This window comes from Lissotriton helveticus (assembly GCF_964261635.1).
Source record: "Lissotriton helveticus chromosome 1_1 unlocalized genomic scaffold, aLisHel1.1 SUPER_1_unloc_2, whole genome shotgun sequence".
NCBI classification, from domain to species: domain Eukaryota; kingdom Metazoa; phylum Chordata; class Amphibia; order Caudata; family Salamandridae; genus Lissotriton; species Lissotriton helveticus.
Window position 1 is genome coordinate 5,115,072 of NW_027611659.1, and position 16,670 is coordinate 5,131,741.

The 16,670-nt window shown below is 43.5% G+C and overlaps 1 protein-coding gene across 5 annotated transcripts in view; it reads right to left on the reverse strand.

The window, feature by feature from the left end:
• Positions 1-16,670, reverse strand: part of LOC144805731 (lymphocyte antigen 6E-like) — a 154,000-nt gene that overhangs the window by 93,264 nt on the left and 44,066 nt on the right. For all 5 annotated transcript variants that reach the window (XR_013605588.1, XR_013605587.1, XR_013605589.1 and 2 more), the window contains one exon: positions 1,206-1,286. Coding sequence is in view for 2 of the 5 variants with exons in the window: in XM_078672225.1 (XP_078528351.1) it covers positions 1,206-1,286 (81 nt within the window). In the remaining 3 variants the exon portion in view is untranslated. The remainder of the gene's footprint in view (positions 1-1,205; positions 1,287-16,670) is intronic.

The following is a 16,670-nucleotide window of genomic DNA, read 5'->3' on the forward strand; positions in this document are numbered from 1 at the left end:
AATAAGTTGAGTCACTGATCTCATTACTGTCTTTCTCCAGAATAAGTTGAGTCACTGATCTCATTACTGCCTTTCTCCAGAATAAGTTGAGTCACTGATCTCATTACTGCCTTTCTCCAGAATAAATTGAGTCACTGATCTCATTACTGTCTTTCTCCAGAATAAGTTGAGTCACTGATCTCATTACTGTCTTTCTCCAGAATAAGTTGAGTCACTGATCTCATTACTGTCTTTCTCCAGAATAAGTTGAGTCACTGATCTCATAAATATCATTCTCCAGAATAAGTTGAATCACTGATCTCATTGCTGACTTTCTCCAGAATAAGTTGAGTCACTGATCTCCAGAATAAGTTGAGTCAATGATTTCATTAAGAGCATTCCTCATACAAAACTGAGTCACTGATCTCCTTACTGTCTTTCTCCAGAATAGGTTGAGCCACTGATCTCATAAATGTCATTCTCCAGAATAAGTTGAGTCACTGATCTCATTGCTGACTTTCTCCAGAATAAGTTGAGTCACTGATCTCATTGCTGACTTTCTCCAGAATAAGTTGAGTCAATGATCTCATTAAGAGCATTCCTCAGCCAAAACTGAGTCACTGATCTCCTTACTGTCTTTCTCCAGAATAGGTTGAGCCACTGATCTCATAAATGTCATTCTCCAGAATAAGTTGAGTCACTGATCTCATTGCTGACTTTCTCCAGAATAAGTTGAGTCACTGATCTCATTGCTGACCTTCTCCAGAATAAGTTGAGTCAATGATCTCATTAAGAGCATTCCTCAGCCAAAACTGAGTCACTGATCTCATTACTGTCTTTCTCCAGAATAAGTTGAGCCACTGATCTCATAAATGTCATTCTCCAGAATAAGTTGAGACTCTGTGCGTCTTAATGTCATTCTCTAGAATAAATCAACATAAATATCCCTTCCAAGAGAGTGGCATTGCCTCTGAACACCTTACAACATTAAAGGGAAAACAAATTACAACAACAGAAATATAATTCAATTGTTTTTATCAAACCATCAGTTCATGTCTTAATGGTGATGTAAACATTGTAATATGGAGCCAGTCTGTGTGGATAAAGTTCTGGAAGAGTACAGCACTGTTAGAATGCTCAGCAAAGATAGGCTGTGCGGTCGAAAGAACTCTGAACAATGTCTAAATAAATGTAACCATTCAGGGATACCAAAAATGTACCATAACCTTTGACAACAGGTTCATTTTCAACAGATGATGTTGGCGTTGGTGACACTGAACGGCGAAAGCTGATGGGGACGTAATAATCTGTTGGGGTAAAAGTTAGCAGTCAGTAGAAGGTAGACATGCATGTGGCAGCATTCCCTGTAATTGAATGTATGTGACATTACTATGACATGTAATTTGCAATTAATGTGACAACACATTTTGTGTCTGAATCCATAGAGCCTTCATATGAAAACATACCATGTTTAGATATTCATGGGGCATTTATGTGACAGTGTAACTTTTACGTGGTTCAAGGGCCATTCATGCCACGTCAGAACATGTATGTGATAATAATTTCAAAGCATAGCCATGTATCCTCATGCATGTGATCCATCTCCCAGCAGACCATGCCTTTAAATTCATAAGATAGTCATGTTACATCATAGATTGTACCCTTGACCAGTCTCAATTGCACATGCATGGACCAACACTCCCATTGGTCTCCATCTTTCTGAGCAGCCAAAACATAAAATAGCAGCACAGATGGTGGCTGGCCAAAATATAGAGGTGTAAATATAGGGAGACAGAAATTTGGCAAATAAATAGTGATACCAAAATATAGTGATGCAGAAATATTGTTGTCAAGAAGGTAGAGCCGGATTCACAAAGGTAAACTTACACTTTTGTGTAGTTTATGATCAAATGCTGTTCTCATCTGGATTTATGAATAGTATTTTTAGGAGTATAGAGTCTCCGCACATAAAATGATAAGTCGTTTTATGTCCGGAGACTCCACTCTAGTAAAGATACTATTCGTAGACAGCTTTGTGAATCGTAAACAATTGTAAACTTAAGTTTACCTTTGTGAATCAGGCCCAGTTTTTTTTAGATAAGTAATATTGTTGTTAAGAATATTGATTTTTTTTAAATACCATTTTCAATAATATAGTTGTAAAAATATAATGATTTTTCAATTACTTTATTGTGTTTCAGTTCAAATATAAATTATATGTGTTTCTATTTGTTGTATAATTATTACTTTGTTCTAAATATAGTTCATAGTGGAAATGTATTGTATTGTATTCCACAGAGTTATTGTTTAATTAAAATCATTACAATCATTTAATCCTTAACAATAAAAATAACAAAGCCATTAGTTAAAAGAAAATGCAATATGCATATTCACAAACAAGTAAACGTAACTGTGCTATAGCAATGTAATTACTACAGGTAAATGAGCTTAACTGCAAATTTGATGCAGATCTTACAAATAACCAAATTCATGATAAACAAGCGATGGCATGGCCAATAGAGCTCGCATTTGGTACCTATGGAGTGTTTAGCTATGCAGCACATTACCCTGGATACTACAACAACTACTGTTACTTCGTGTGTCACTAGAAAACAGCTGCACACACCCAAGATTGGCCTTTTGTGCTATTTAATAAACACAAGAATTTCATTTCATGACCAAATAGGGCAAGAATGCAACCTAAAAGAAATTAAATAATGAATAAAAATAATGATATTGAGATAATGCCATTACTAACTGCACCAGTCGGTGATGCAATGAAAAAACTATATTGATAATTGGCAGGAGTGACATGATGCATGTTACGTGATTGTTTTGCAGCTTCTTTATGAAATGTGCAAGTAAGTGGGGATGGAGTTGCCTTATTTTTATAGTTTGAACATGCTTTCTGTAATTTTACATTGTGGTTACTAGTCGTCATTAGCCACGGTTTACAGTGTGCAGTGCCTAGACGGAGCCAAAAGGCGTTCTTTTCATCGTATAGTTTGCCATGGAGTACTTTATTAATAAAATGGACACCTAATGCATCTGAAAACCTAAAATAATTAACTGATAATCATCAGCTATCTTTCGGAGAATGCCTGGAGCTCGTAATGATCTTGTGGCACACTCAAAAACAGCAGCAATACACTACATACACAGTGTACTAAAAAGACATGCAACTTGTGGGCTATGTTAATTAGAACACAACACAACATATATTTCCATTAATGTCAGATGCCCTACATTATTATTCTAGTATCACAGATATATTCTTAATGTTTTCCTTTGAAATGCTTGCTTTTTCTAAAGAATTTGATTAATTAATTTCTTGTCTTGATCAACCTGTGAAGTGGCAGGCAAGCGTATTAAATCAATAGGAATATCACACATGTCCAGGACTGGAAATAAGGTATAAGGCAACAAGCGGTGAGTTCACAATGACATATATAGCACATACAGCTGGCAATAGGAACACTCACACTTTGGACTATTCATACAGCAGAACACAAAAAGAGGACCTTAGTTGAGAACAAGCTTTGGTGGGGTTCAGGGAATTAGTGGGGGTGGCAGAAGCCCCACAGAGGAGGAAGGGAAACACAGAAGCAAGACAAGGGGGTGCATAAGCTAAATGATGGAGGGTGGGGTGGGGGTAGGACACCAAAGCAATACAATGGAGTGAGGGGTGCCAAAGCAACACAGGGAGGGAGGGGGCAACACCAATGCAACACAAGAATGGAGGGAGAGGTAGAAAAGCCACATGAGTATTGAAGTAAAGCAATACGAGGGTGTGGGTGGGTGCTGAACATTAAAGTGGGAGTAGAAGGATGCAGGTGGGCTGAGAACAACACGGAGGGGTGGGTAGAAGCACTATGCCGACAGAGAGCAGCACATAGTGCACAGGGAGAGAAGTACATGAGAGAGACAGCTTGGAAACATGCATGAAACACTCAATGGAAGAAAGAAATAGTGGTTGAAATACAAGAGTGAAAGCAGAGATTACAGCCAACCAAAGAGAAGGTAAAGCAGGACAGCACCACAGGAGGGACAAATACAAGACTGACACGCTGGGACACTCATAAGGAGCAGACACATGAGTGACTACGGAGCCAACCAATGGTAAGCAATGGGCGTGCTCCAAGCCCCTCCATATGTTTAGTAAGTCACAATATGACTCACAATAGTCAGTGTATGCGCTGTGAAGTAGGCTCAGCCTAAAAAGTATTTTCCTTCTACTTTACTGCTCTCAGCTAGTGTGTTTGGTTAGGAGGACGTAACAGGCTGCTTGACACTGTTCATCTCACACTACATGAAGAAATAACCACTAGAGAGTGCTACAAGCAGCATTGAGTCAGGCTGCGTGACACTGTTCATCTCACTACATGAAGAAATAACCACAAGAGAGTGCTGCAATCATTGTTGAGTTATGCTGCGTGACACTGTTCATCTCACTACATGAAGAAATAACCACAAGAGAGTGCTGCAATCATTGTTGAGTCAGGCTGCGTGACACTGTACATCTCACCACATGAAGAAATAACCACAAGAGAATGCTGCAATCATTGTTGAGTTATGCTGCGTGACACTGTTCATCTCACTACATGAAGAAATAACCACAAGAGAGTGCTGCAATCATTGTTGAGTCAGGCTGCGTGACACTGTACATCTCACCACATGAAGAAATAACCACAGGAGAGTGCTACAAGCATTGTTGAGTCAGGCTTCGTGACACTGTACATCTCACTACATGAAGAAATAACCACAAGAGAGTGCTGCAATCATTGTTGAGTTATGCTGCGTGACACTGTTCATCTAACTACATGAAGAAATAACCACAAGAGAGTGCTGCAATCATTGTGGAGTCAGGCTGCGTGACACTGTACATCTCACCACATGAAGAAATAACCACAGGAGAGTGCTACAATCATTGTTGAGTCAGGCTTCGTGACACTGTACATCTCACTACATGAAGAAATACCCACAGGAGAGTGCTAAAAGCATTGTTGAGTCAGGCTGAGTGACACTGTTCATCTCACAGTACATGAAGAAAAAACCATAAGAGAGTGCTGCAATCATTGTTGAGTCAGGCTGCGTGACACTGTTCATCTCACTACATGAAGAAATAACCATGAGAGAGTGCTGCCTTCATTGTTGAGTCAGGCTGCGTGAAACTGTACATCTCACTACATGAAGAAATAACCACAGGAGAGTGCTACAATCATTGTTGAGTGAGACTGCTTGACACTGTCCATCCCACACACCATGAAGAAATAACCACAGGGGAGTGCTACAAGCAGCATTGAGTCAGGCTACGTGACACTGTTCATCTCACTACATGAAGAAATAACCACAAGAGAGTGCTGCAATCATTGTTGAGTTATGCTGCGTGACACTGTTCATCTCACTACATGAAGAAATAACCACGAGAGAGTGCTGCAATCATTGTTGAGTCAGGCTGCGTGACACTGTACATCTCACTACATGAGGAAATAACCACAGGAGAGTGCTGCAATCATTGTTGAGTCAGGCTGCATGACACTGTACATCTCACTACATGAGGAAATAACCACAGGAGAGTGCTGCAATCATTGTTGAGTCAGGCTGCGTGAAACTGTACATCTCACACTACATGAAGAAATAACCACAGGAGAGTGCTACACGCATTGTTGAGTGAGGCTGCTTGAAACTGTACATCTCACACTACATGAAGAAGTAACCACAGGAGATTGCTACAATCATTGTTGAGTGACGCTGCTTGACACTGTTCATCTCACAGTACATGAAGAAAAAACCACAAGAGAGTGCTGCAATCATTGTTGAGTCAGGCTGAGTGACACTGTTCATCTCACAGTACATGAAGAAAAAACCACAAGAGAGTGCTGCAATTATTGATGAGTCAGGCTGTGTGACACTGTTCATCTCACTACATGAAGAAATAACCACGAGAGAGTGCTGCAATCATTGTTGAGTCAGGCTGCGTGAAACTGTACATCTCACTACATGAAGAAATAACCACAAGAGAGTGCTGCAATCATTGTTGAGTCAGGCTGCGTGACACTGTACATCTCACCACATGAAGAAATAACCGCAGGAGAGTGCTACAATCATTGTTGAGTCAGGCTTCGTGACACTGTACATCTCACTACATGAAGAAATAACCACAGGAGAGTGCTACAAGCATTGTTGAGTCAGGCTGAGTGACACTGTTCATCTCACAGTACATGAGGAAAAAACCATAAGAGAGTGCTGCAATCATTGTTGAGTCAGGCTGCGTGACACTGTTCATCTCACTACATGAAGAAATAACCATGAGAGAGTGCTGCCTTCATTGTTGAGTCAGGCTGCGTGAAACTGTACATCTTACTACATGAAGAAATAACCACAGGAGAGTGCTACAATCATTGTTGAGTGAGACTGCTTGACACTGTCCATCCCACACACCATGAAGAAATAACCACAGGGGAGTGCTACAAGCAGCATTGAGTCAGGCTACGTGACACTGTTCATCTCACTACATGAAGAAATAACCACAAGAGAGTGCTGCAATCATTGTTGAGTTATGCTGCGTGACACTGTTCATCTCACTACATGAAGAAATAACCACGAGAGAGTGCTGCAATCATTGTTGAGTCAGGCTGCGTGACACTGTACATCTCACCACATGAAGAAATAACCACAGGAGAGTGCTACAATCATTGTTGAGTCAGGCTTCGTGACACTGTACATCTCACTACATGAAGAAATAACCACAGGAGAGTGCTACAAGCATTGTTGAGTCAGAATGAGTGACTCTGTTCATCTCACAGTACATGAAGAAAAAACCATAAGAGAGTGCTGCAATCATTGTTGAGTCAGGCTGCGTGACACTGTTCATCTCACTACATGAAGAAATAACCATGTGAGAGTGCTGCCTTCATTGTTGAGTCAGGCTGCGTGAAACTGTACATCTCACTACATGAAGAAATAACCACAGGAGAGTGCTGCAATCATTGTTGAGTCAGGCTGCGTGACACTGTACATCTCACTGCATGAGGAAATAACCACAGGAGAGTGCTGCAATCATTGTTTAACCATTACAAGAATGGGGTGACCCTTAAGGTATGGACCTGGGTGACTAGAGATATAAACAAACAATGGTCCGAGACCTATAGATTGAGGTACACAGATCTGATCAGAAAATTGAGATAATATTCACAAAGCAGTAGCACCTTTGATAAGTCTGCTGACTGTACAATAAAGACTGAATCTTTGGGAGAAGAACCTAACAACACGGTTTTGAAAAAATATATTCTTATTTACTTTTTATATTCAAATTTTGGCATATTTTTGTCAATAAAACACTGTTCATCTCACTACATGAAGAAATAACCACAAGAGAGTGCTGCAATCATTGTTGAGTCAGGCTGCGAGAAACTGTACATCTCACACTACATGAAGAAATAACCACAGGAGAGTGCTGCAAGCATTGTTGAGTCAGGCTGAGTGACACTGTTCATCTCACAGTACATGAAGAAAAAACCATAAGAGAGTGCTGCAATCATTGTTGAGTCAGGCTGCGTGACACTGTTCATCTCACTACATGAAGAAATAACCATGAGAGAGTGCTGCCTTCATTGTTGAGTCAGGCTGCGTGAAACTGTACATCTCACTACATGAAGAAATAACATCAGGAGAGTGCTGCAATCATTGTTGAGTCAGGCTGCGTGACACTGTACATCTCACTACATGAGGAAATAACCACAGGAAAGTGCTGCAATCATTGTTGAGTCAGGCTGCGTGACACTGTACATCTCACTACATGAGGAAATAACCACAGGAGAGTGCTGCAATCATTGTTGAGTCAGGCTGCGTGACACTGTACATCTCACACTACATGAAGAAATAACCACACGCATTGTTGAGTGAGGCTGCTTGAAACTGTTCATCTCACACTACATGAAGAAGTAACCACAGGAGATTGCTACAAGCATTGTTGAGTGACGCTGCTTGACACTGTTCATCTCACAGTACATGAAGAAAAAACCACAAGAGAGTGCTGCAATCATTGATGAGTCAGGCTGTGTGACACTGTTCATCTCACTACATGAAGAAATAACCACGAGAGAGTGCTGCAATACTTGTTGAGTCAGGCTGCGTGAAACTGTACATCTCACTACATGAAGAAATAACCACAAGAGAGTGCTGCAATCATTGTTGAGTCAGGCTGCGTGACACTGTACATCTCACTACATGAAGAAATAACCACAAGAGAGTGCTGCAATCATTGTTAAGCGAGGCTGCTTGACACTGTTCATCTCACACACCATGAAGAAATAACCACAGGGGAGTGCTACAAGCATTGTTGAGTCAGGCTTAGTGACACTGTTCATCTCACTACATGGAGACATAACCACAGGAGAGTGATACAAGCAGCGTTGAGTTAGGCTGCTTTACACCGTTCTTCTCGCACTACATGAAGAAATAACCACAGGTGGGCGCTACAAGCATTGTTGAGTGGTACTAAAGCACTGAAGGGTTCCACCACAGCCTGACAATATGTGGGACGCAGGAATGGAAGCAGCTTTCTGGGATACCTCCAGATGCAGAACTAGGATACATGTAAACAATGAGTGTGCGCTACAAGACCGCATCTAATTTCAAACCATGGACACGTGATTGATGGCAAGAAAGGCAAACAAAACTGTCACCCTTAAATTGTAAGTAAACACAATCTCCCACTGAAAATGCATTTCCCTTAGAACAGCAAATGAGGACTCCTCACACACCTTAAGCATTTGTTAACTATGCTGGCAGCTGGTGGCAAGGTAAACTCAAGTGAAGTTATTTTGTCAAGGGGTTGGATGTATATATTGTGCTGATTGAACCGCGTACTGAAGCAGCGCCTGGACACCCTCGTGGGTGATTAGCTGCGCTTTACAAATCCTGTTTTGATATGATTTGAAACATTTGCTTTGGATATCAATGTGGCAGCTGCAGTAGACAACAACAGAAATTTACAGATCAGCTTTCATGCAACAGCATGACCTGATCAGGGAAACCATCAAGTTTGAGGCTTACAAGAACACACTTGAAAATGTACTGGGCATTGATCCTGTGCACCGCAATCAGGAGTTTTAGAAGCCCTCACTGTATTATGTTTTAGCAGTACTATCTTTATTATTGATACATTACCTCCTGCTTTAAAAACTTGAATGATAAGCAATTGTGAAACATTCCAAGAGCTGTGGTTCCTGTATCCGAAAAGTTTTAAAAGGGCCTTAGTTAGCAGTCTCATACATCTAACCAAGTGGGAGCATCAGCTATAAAAAGACTGAGCGTGGCCATAGTGCAGGGCGGTACAGAATTCGAAAGGCTACTCATCTTCCCAATGATCAGTTGGAAAAATTCCACTTCAAGACTGGACACTGCTTTTACGTGATGGAGAGATTAATTCACTAAATTAGGCACTGATATAAAGCATACACAATCCTGGCACCTATGGAATGGAAGCTATGAGGACCAGCAACTATGAACCAACCGGCATAGCTCAATGACGATAGCAGACCAAAAACCCCTTACACATGGCCGGACCTATTTTTCCTTTGAGCGTTCAGCTACTAAATATATTTGATCCATTAAGATTTTGCTTAGTGGGTGTGACTTGCTATTGTAGGAAGTACTCTTAACTGCAGGGGTGTCAGGAGAACTCCTGGCTTAGTCAACAATAAGTCACAAGTGCTCTAAAACATAAGTCACAGCGGAAGGTTTCTGAATCTGGCACAGTCGTCATTATCTGGTTATCTACAAAGTCACTGTTACCACACCTAGGCTTGCACAGTGATTAATAGTAGGCCATGAGGTTTTGCTGTGCTGCAGACCTGTAATTGTGTGAGAACCCAAATCGCTAAGGTCTTTTCCAAAAGTAATTGTAGTAACCATATGATATTTAAGACTTTTGCTTACTGCCTTGTTTTTGAAGATCAGTAAAATCTAGGTTACCCATTATGACTTTGTTATATCCTAGGTATTACTTTTAATTGTAATCAGCCTAGGTGCTCCTTGCTGCTCAGCCAAAGTGAGAGATGGTAACGGAATGTTGGTGTGACTGTGATGAATGGAATGCCGGGGTGCCTGTGTGGATGTGTGGTGACAGTTGAGGATGAGCTGAGCAGCGAGGCAGGCTGCTCCCGGTGGGGCTGGTGGAGGAGATGTAGGAGCTGGTATATGACTTGTACCTGACTAGAGCTGGCTGTACGGAGATTGATACTACCCTGTACTGGAACCAATAAAGAAGACGTTGAAATATACAGCATGGTTTCCAGTGTCTCTGTGTGCAGGGTACAACATTTTATTTGGCGACGAGCGGACCTGGACCCAAGCGTACTTAAGGACAGTACAGAAACCAAGAGACTACAAATAAACCACAGTAACCAGTGAAACCACAAGAAAAGGAATCAACTACACGAAGCGTTATGGAGTGACAGGCAAACTAGCCCCACCAGTGTCCATGTCATCGGACGGCCCCAACCTGGTTCTGCCTGAACTTGCTTCATGGATTTGACCACAGGTATGGTCTGTGTGTTAGGGTATGCCTAAGATTCACCCTGCCACTTCTTTTAGTATCTGCCATATGGATGTATCTACAGCATAAAGGAATTGTGGCTGGTCAAGATGAGAGTTATTGATTAACTCAGTGAAGATATTCACCGGTACCACACAGGGACCATCAATCAATCAATCAATCAATCAATGCATTTGTATAGCGCGCTACTCACCCGGAAGGGTCTCAAGGCGCTGGGGGAGAGGGGTACGTCACTGCTCGAACAGCCAGATCTTGAGCTGCTTCCTGAAGGAGAGATGGTCCTGGGTCAGCCGAAGGTGGATGGGGAGGGAGTTCCAAGTCTTGGCTGCCAGATAGGAGAAGGATCTTCCTCCGGCGGTGGCTCTGTGGATGCGTGGTAGGGCGGCGAGGGCGTGGCTGGTCGATCGTAGCTGGCGGGTGGGCGTGTAGAAGGTCAGGCGGTCGTTGAGGTACTTGGGGCCCAGGTCGTGGAGAGCCAAGTGTGTGTGGGTGAGGAGCCTGAACGTGATTCTCTTGCTGACGGGGAGCCAGTGCAGGTCTCTCAGCTGGCCGGAGATATGGCTGTGCCGGGGGATGTCCAGGATGAGTCGTGCAGAGGCGTTCTGGATGCGTTGGAGTCTTTTTTGAAGTTTGGCTGTGGTTCCGGCATAGAGGGTGTTCCCGTAGTCCAGTCGGCTGGTGACGAGTGCCTGGGTGACGGTCTTCCTGGTTTCAGTGGGGATCCATCGGAAGATCTTGCGGAGCATGACCAGGGTGTTGAAGCACGACGAGGAGACGCGTTGACTTGTCTGGTCATCGAGCGAGGAGTCCTGGATGAATCCCAGGTTGCGTGCGTGGTCCGTTGGCTTGGGAGTGGTGCCCAGGGCAGGTGGCCACCAGGAGCCGTCCCAGGCGGAGGGCGATGATCCCAGGATGAGGACTTCCGTCTTGTCTGAGTTCAGTTTCAGGCGGCTGTTCTTCATCCATTCGGCGAGTCTTTCCTCCCTTCATGTAGGCTGGCTCTGGCGATGGCGGGGTCGTTGGTGAGGGAGAGGATCAGCTGGGTATCGTCGGCGTAGCTGTGGCTCTACATTTTTCAAGACAGTGTCAGTGAAGAGTTTTTTTCAGTGCTCACAAATTGGAGTGTTTTCAACAGTTGTGCACACTACATTGTGTCTGCCCTGGATCTATGGAGTCTATTCAATCTGCTAGGAGTGGCTGCACAGATGTGATTTATGGTTTGACTCAGAGGGTTGACTTTGCATATATGATATAATCTGATGGAATGAGTTGAAGTTAATTCAAGCTTTTACCATGTTTCACGGATGTTTGCTCTGAAGTCATTATGGCTATTCTCAGCTTTTGGACATTTGACAGTTACAGCGTGTACTTACATGATGGATTTACAGGTATGGCATACTTGTACGTGTTTTGATACTCTGCCATTACAAGGGGACTTTCTATTTTTTTCCATTTCATTTTTCATCAAATACTATGGCTTAATTACACAAAAGTCTGTGTAACTGTTTTGCTACATTTTAAATTTAAAATAGACCACGCACGCCTTACCGTCCTGTTGGTATCACACGCAGCTGCTGTGTAATCTTCTGTGACGTCCTGGGGCCTTCAGAGCTGCAGGCTGCTACTGGATGCTTTATTGTATTAACGTGCCTTGAACCTCCCGGCGAGCGTCAAAAGTGCGTGCCGCCATTTTGTGTTTGGCTGAAGCACATAACTTGTTTGGCTTCTCTCGATGACATCCGCTGCATCTTTGCGTGCGTACCATTTTCACGCTATGGCTAGTAGCACTTAAGGCAGTGTAGACGTTCTATATAAAGACGTTTTATTGGGACCTTGGCCTTTATTCTGCAGTATGTTTGGAGATTGCAAGTGGAATCCAAGAAAGGTTGCAAGATGTTTTTTCTTCGCTGTTTCTACCTGTTGGATCTATCAGCACGTGGGAAAACTATGGTTTTACAGAAGTTGTGATGACACTGGAGACACTCTGCACACGTTGATATGGTGGTAGTGCCAGCAAGTTCATCCTGTGGACACTGGATTCTTTGTCCCCTGAGGTAATCTACGAGTCAGTGGACAGTTTGGCAGTACTTTATTTTTGGCATGGCCTCATTAACTGTAGATGAGGTAAAAGAAGATATTCAAGACTGTGGTCATTATTACAGTCTGTTTTTTTAATTAACTCCATTAATTATCTTGCTTCACGCTGTATTACATGTCTAATGGTCTAAACATTTAATTTACACATATGTCAATTGTGTTTCTAGAGGTACTTATGATTTTTATTCCATAGGTTAACGGTGAACTTTAGTCGTTACAGCATTGAGTACTTCATTTTTCCAATGTTTTACTTGTTCCTATTATTATTTAAAACATTTTACTTGGGGTGTTCTCTATTTGTGTGTGTGTGCCCAGTGTAGTACTATTCGGGTGAGAGGTCGCACACCGGGGTGGGGCACAGGCCACTAGTTTTCTACTGGATGTGGAATTGTATTAGTATTATCAATAGTTTACTATTTTGTGATACCACATTGTTACGCTGTTAATTGGTTGGTACGTCTTAGTCTGCTAGTGGGTGTACATCACAGTTTATCCCTTAAATGATGGTGTTTCTGGTCTTGGTGGGTGGTTTCCCACCTCTTTGTGTTGTGTGTGTAAGTCGCCTTGCGCTGCACATCTAGTCTGTTTGTATGTGTGTAAGTCACCCCATGCCTCATGTGTTGTCATTTGTAAGTCCCCCTGCACTTCAGATGTTGGGTGTAAGTCGCCCTGCGCCTCATGTGTTGTTCCGTGTATGTCTTCCTGCTTCCAGGTGTTGTTATGAGTAAGTCATTGCGATTTTGCATATCTTTACTAATATAGATTATTATACTATTCCACAGGAACCATTGTTTCTGTTAAGTACTGCTAGAAAGAGCTGCACAATGTGAAGCGCATACATCCCGTGTAGCTAAGGAAAGCCTTGCCTGAGCAGGGAGAGCTTCATTCAGTTGGTCAGTCAACCGCAAAGCTAAACAAGCGACCAGGTCTCACTTCCTAAAATGAGAACATTTGTTTGGCTTCCTGGGGACTGACCTGACACCCTGCTGTGGACGCTCTCGCTCAAAACCGAGAGCAGTGAAAGAGGAACTCTGCAGGGGGAATTTGCAAGTGTTGCCCTTGAACTGGGCTTTAATACATTATTAAGCGTATACAAATCATAGGTGAGTGGCCTTCCCTACAAACCGTGCAGTGCTATGCCTACGGTGGGTGCCTGCAGCTTGTTGCCCCTGCGTATTCTGCAGTGCTGGGCATGAGGTGTATGGGATCCCTGCAAACGGTGCTGTGCCTGGAGTGGGTGCCTGCAGCTTGCTGCCCATGTGTATTGTGCAGTGCTGTGCATGAGGCAAATGGCGACCCTGCAAACGGTGCTATGCTGTGCCTGGGGTGGTTGCCCGCAGCTTGCTGGTCAACACTCCTGTTCCTCCACATTCTGCAGTATCGTGCAGAGAGTGGGTGCAGTTTTGGCTTAATTTGAATTGCCACTCCTGCACAGGGTGCAGTATTGTGTGCGTGTGGGGGGAGGAGGGCGGGGGGAGGTGACAGCACCTTTGATGCCCCATCAGTGTGCAGTGTTGTGCATGGAGTGAGTGGCTGCCCCTTGCTATTTGCACATTGTACAGTGTTATGTGTGGGCTGAATGGTTGAAGCCTCCTGTCCCTCCACATTCGGCAGTATTGTGGATGGAGTGGATAACTGCACTGTGCTGACCCAGCACAGTATACAGTGTTGCTGACGGGGTGATTGGCTTTCTCTGCACCGTGTGCAGTGTTGTGCGTGAGGTGATTGACTGCACCTTGTTGCCCCAGCACAATATATAGTGTTACCTGTAGGGTGAGTGACTGCTCCTGCATAGTGTGCTGTGTTGTACATGGGCACGTGGCAGCCCCTAGACAGTGTTGTGCATGAGTTGAGTGGCTGCGCCTTGCGGCCCCCGCAGTGTATGCAGTGTGTGGGTTTGTGGTTTTTTTTTGTGTGGCATTTGCCAGAGATTAAACTATTGGCATTGTAAAATGCCATTTATTTATCTGTTTTCAAAACCAACACATAAATACAAATTTTGTCATTTACAATGCCAATAGCTCAAACTTTTCAAAAGGCGAAACCACTGCATTGTAAATGCTTGTTATGTTTGGCAACATGTGTGGGTAAAGGAAACCATAAAATTGGCCTGGTTATTCTTCTAATCATAATCATCACATCACATAAATTCCAATGGCACTAGGGAACCAGTAAGGCACTGCTACTGTGCCACGCTGGTATTTAAAACAATAGTTTGCACAGAGCATTATTTAAAATTTGTCTTTTTTGTTTTTCTTAATATAGCTGCTCCTGCTGGTCCAGCTGGACCACCTGACAGGCAGGAGAGAGCGACCTGTCACGGCGGCAGACGCTGGAGAGTATCCAGCAGGATTACTGGTAGCTGGTGGTTCTAGAAGAGGAGGAAGAAGAAAAACCACATAGCTGCCGGGCCCCAGTGCAGTCAGTCCCTCCCAGTCTCCAGCCTCCTAACCATCCCATCGAAGGCGCTGCTGTGAGCCAACTGCTGCCACCCCCAACAGAATGGCAACAGGCCATTGCTGCGCCACATCCTGTAGAGGTTGGACACTATCAAGGGCGGCTCACCTCGATGAAGCAGAGCATTGACCAGCTCTTGACCGACATCCATAATGCCCTCTTTTAGTCCTTTTTTACATTTTTTGTTTTGGTGGGAGGGATTTATTCTTTGCTGGGGTTAGGTGGAGATGGTTTGGAAGGGTGTTTGGTGTTGGGCTGGAGAGACTTTCTTGAACATTTTGAGTTTAGGGGCTTGGAACAGTTTTGTTTGGGAGAGAAGTGGGCATGTTGTTTGGGTGGGGAATGTGGGTTGCTTTATAAATAAATAAAGGGAGAAATTCTTTTTTATAATCTAAATTTATGCCTGAACTAGCTTATTTTACTTTAACTTTGCACTGCTGCCTTCAAGTAGTTTTATGCAGCCTGTTTATGTGCTAGTAACTTAAGAGATAGCGTAGCACTTAGTTATAAACATCCATACTAGTTGTCTTATCTGAATATACGTGCAACAATAAAAGGGGAGGCCCATTTCCAGTCTTACCCAGGTGAGCTACAACTGTAGGATGGATCTGCATGATTGATTGGTTATCGATCATAGGCAATTAAAAGTAGAATTTTCTAAATACCTTTTCCTCCTAACATGTTCCTTCTAGAAGTTTCAGCTTCGTAAACCCATAGTTTTCACATTTTAGTTATTCAGAATATTTTTCTTGAATGATGATTTCATGGAATTAATATTGAATGCAGAGCCTAAAGAATAATAACGCTCATGCAATAAAGGTCTCATATTAATGAGAACACATGTGAACTGGCATGTGGCAGCCATCTTTAAACTCAAATATATGAGAGCACTGTCATATTTACCAGCGGTGTAGCATTTCAACCTACCCGTGGCTGGAATTGACATATTGGGGCTGGCGCATGACGCCATGCGCATTTGTTAATAATAAAGTCCCCGGAGTTTCAGTCCGGACCACGCTGCAGTGCCAAACACACTTGTGGTGTGATTCTTTAGTGGCTGCAGTGAGTGTTGCATCTCGTGCACTGCACAGAACATCACACTGGTGACGAGGGGATTTCCAGAACCGTCGCCACAAGGCTGTCCTGATCAGCTCCACAGTGCCTGCACAAGGAAAAAGGGAGAAACCTGCATGCTGCCACCTCGGGAACCCTAGGGACCCCCGGTAAGAGTCTGCCTGCAGCCATTAGAGAGGGCCTAGTAGTCCAAGCCAGTACCAGAACTCGCACACCAACTTTACTGGGCAACCCTGATCTGGGAGCAACTCTTGGAGCTGATTTTTTGGCAGCCCCTGGAGGGCACTGATAACCAGTAACAGCCTGGTACACCACTGCGCAAAGGGCCAAAGGGTGACCTCGGTTAGGCGGCTGCCCTAAAGCCTGTCACAGAAGCAGTGCACGTGCCATAAGGTACGCCCACGTCCACGCCCACAATGGCAGCGATTCCGGCTATTGAGCCATTCATAGTGGACAGTGCCCCCTCCTCCCTCGCCCCAAAATAGAGGGCCTGGACAGATCA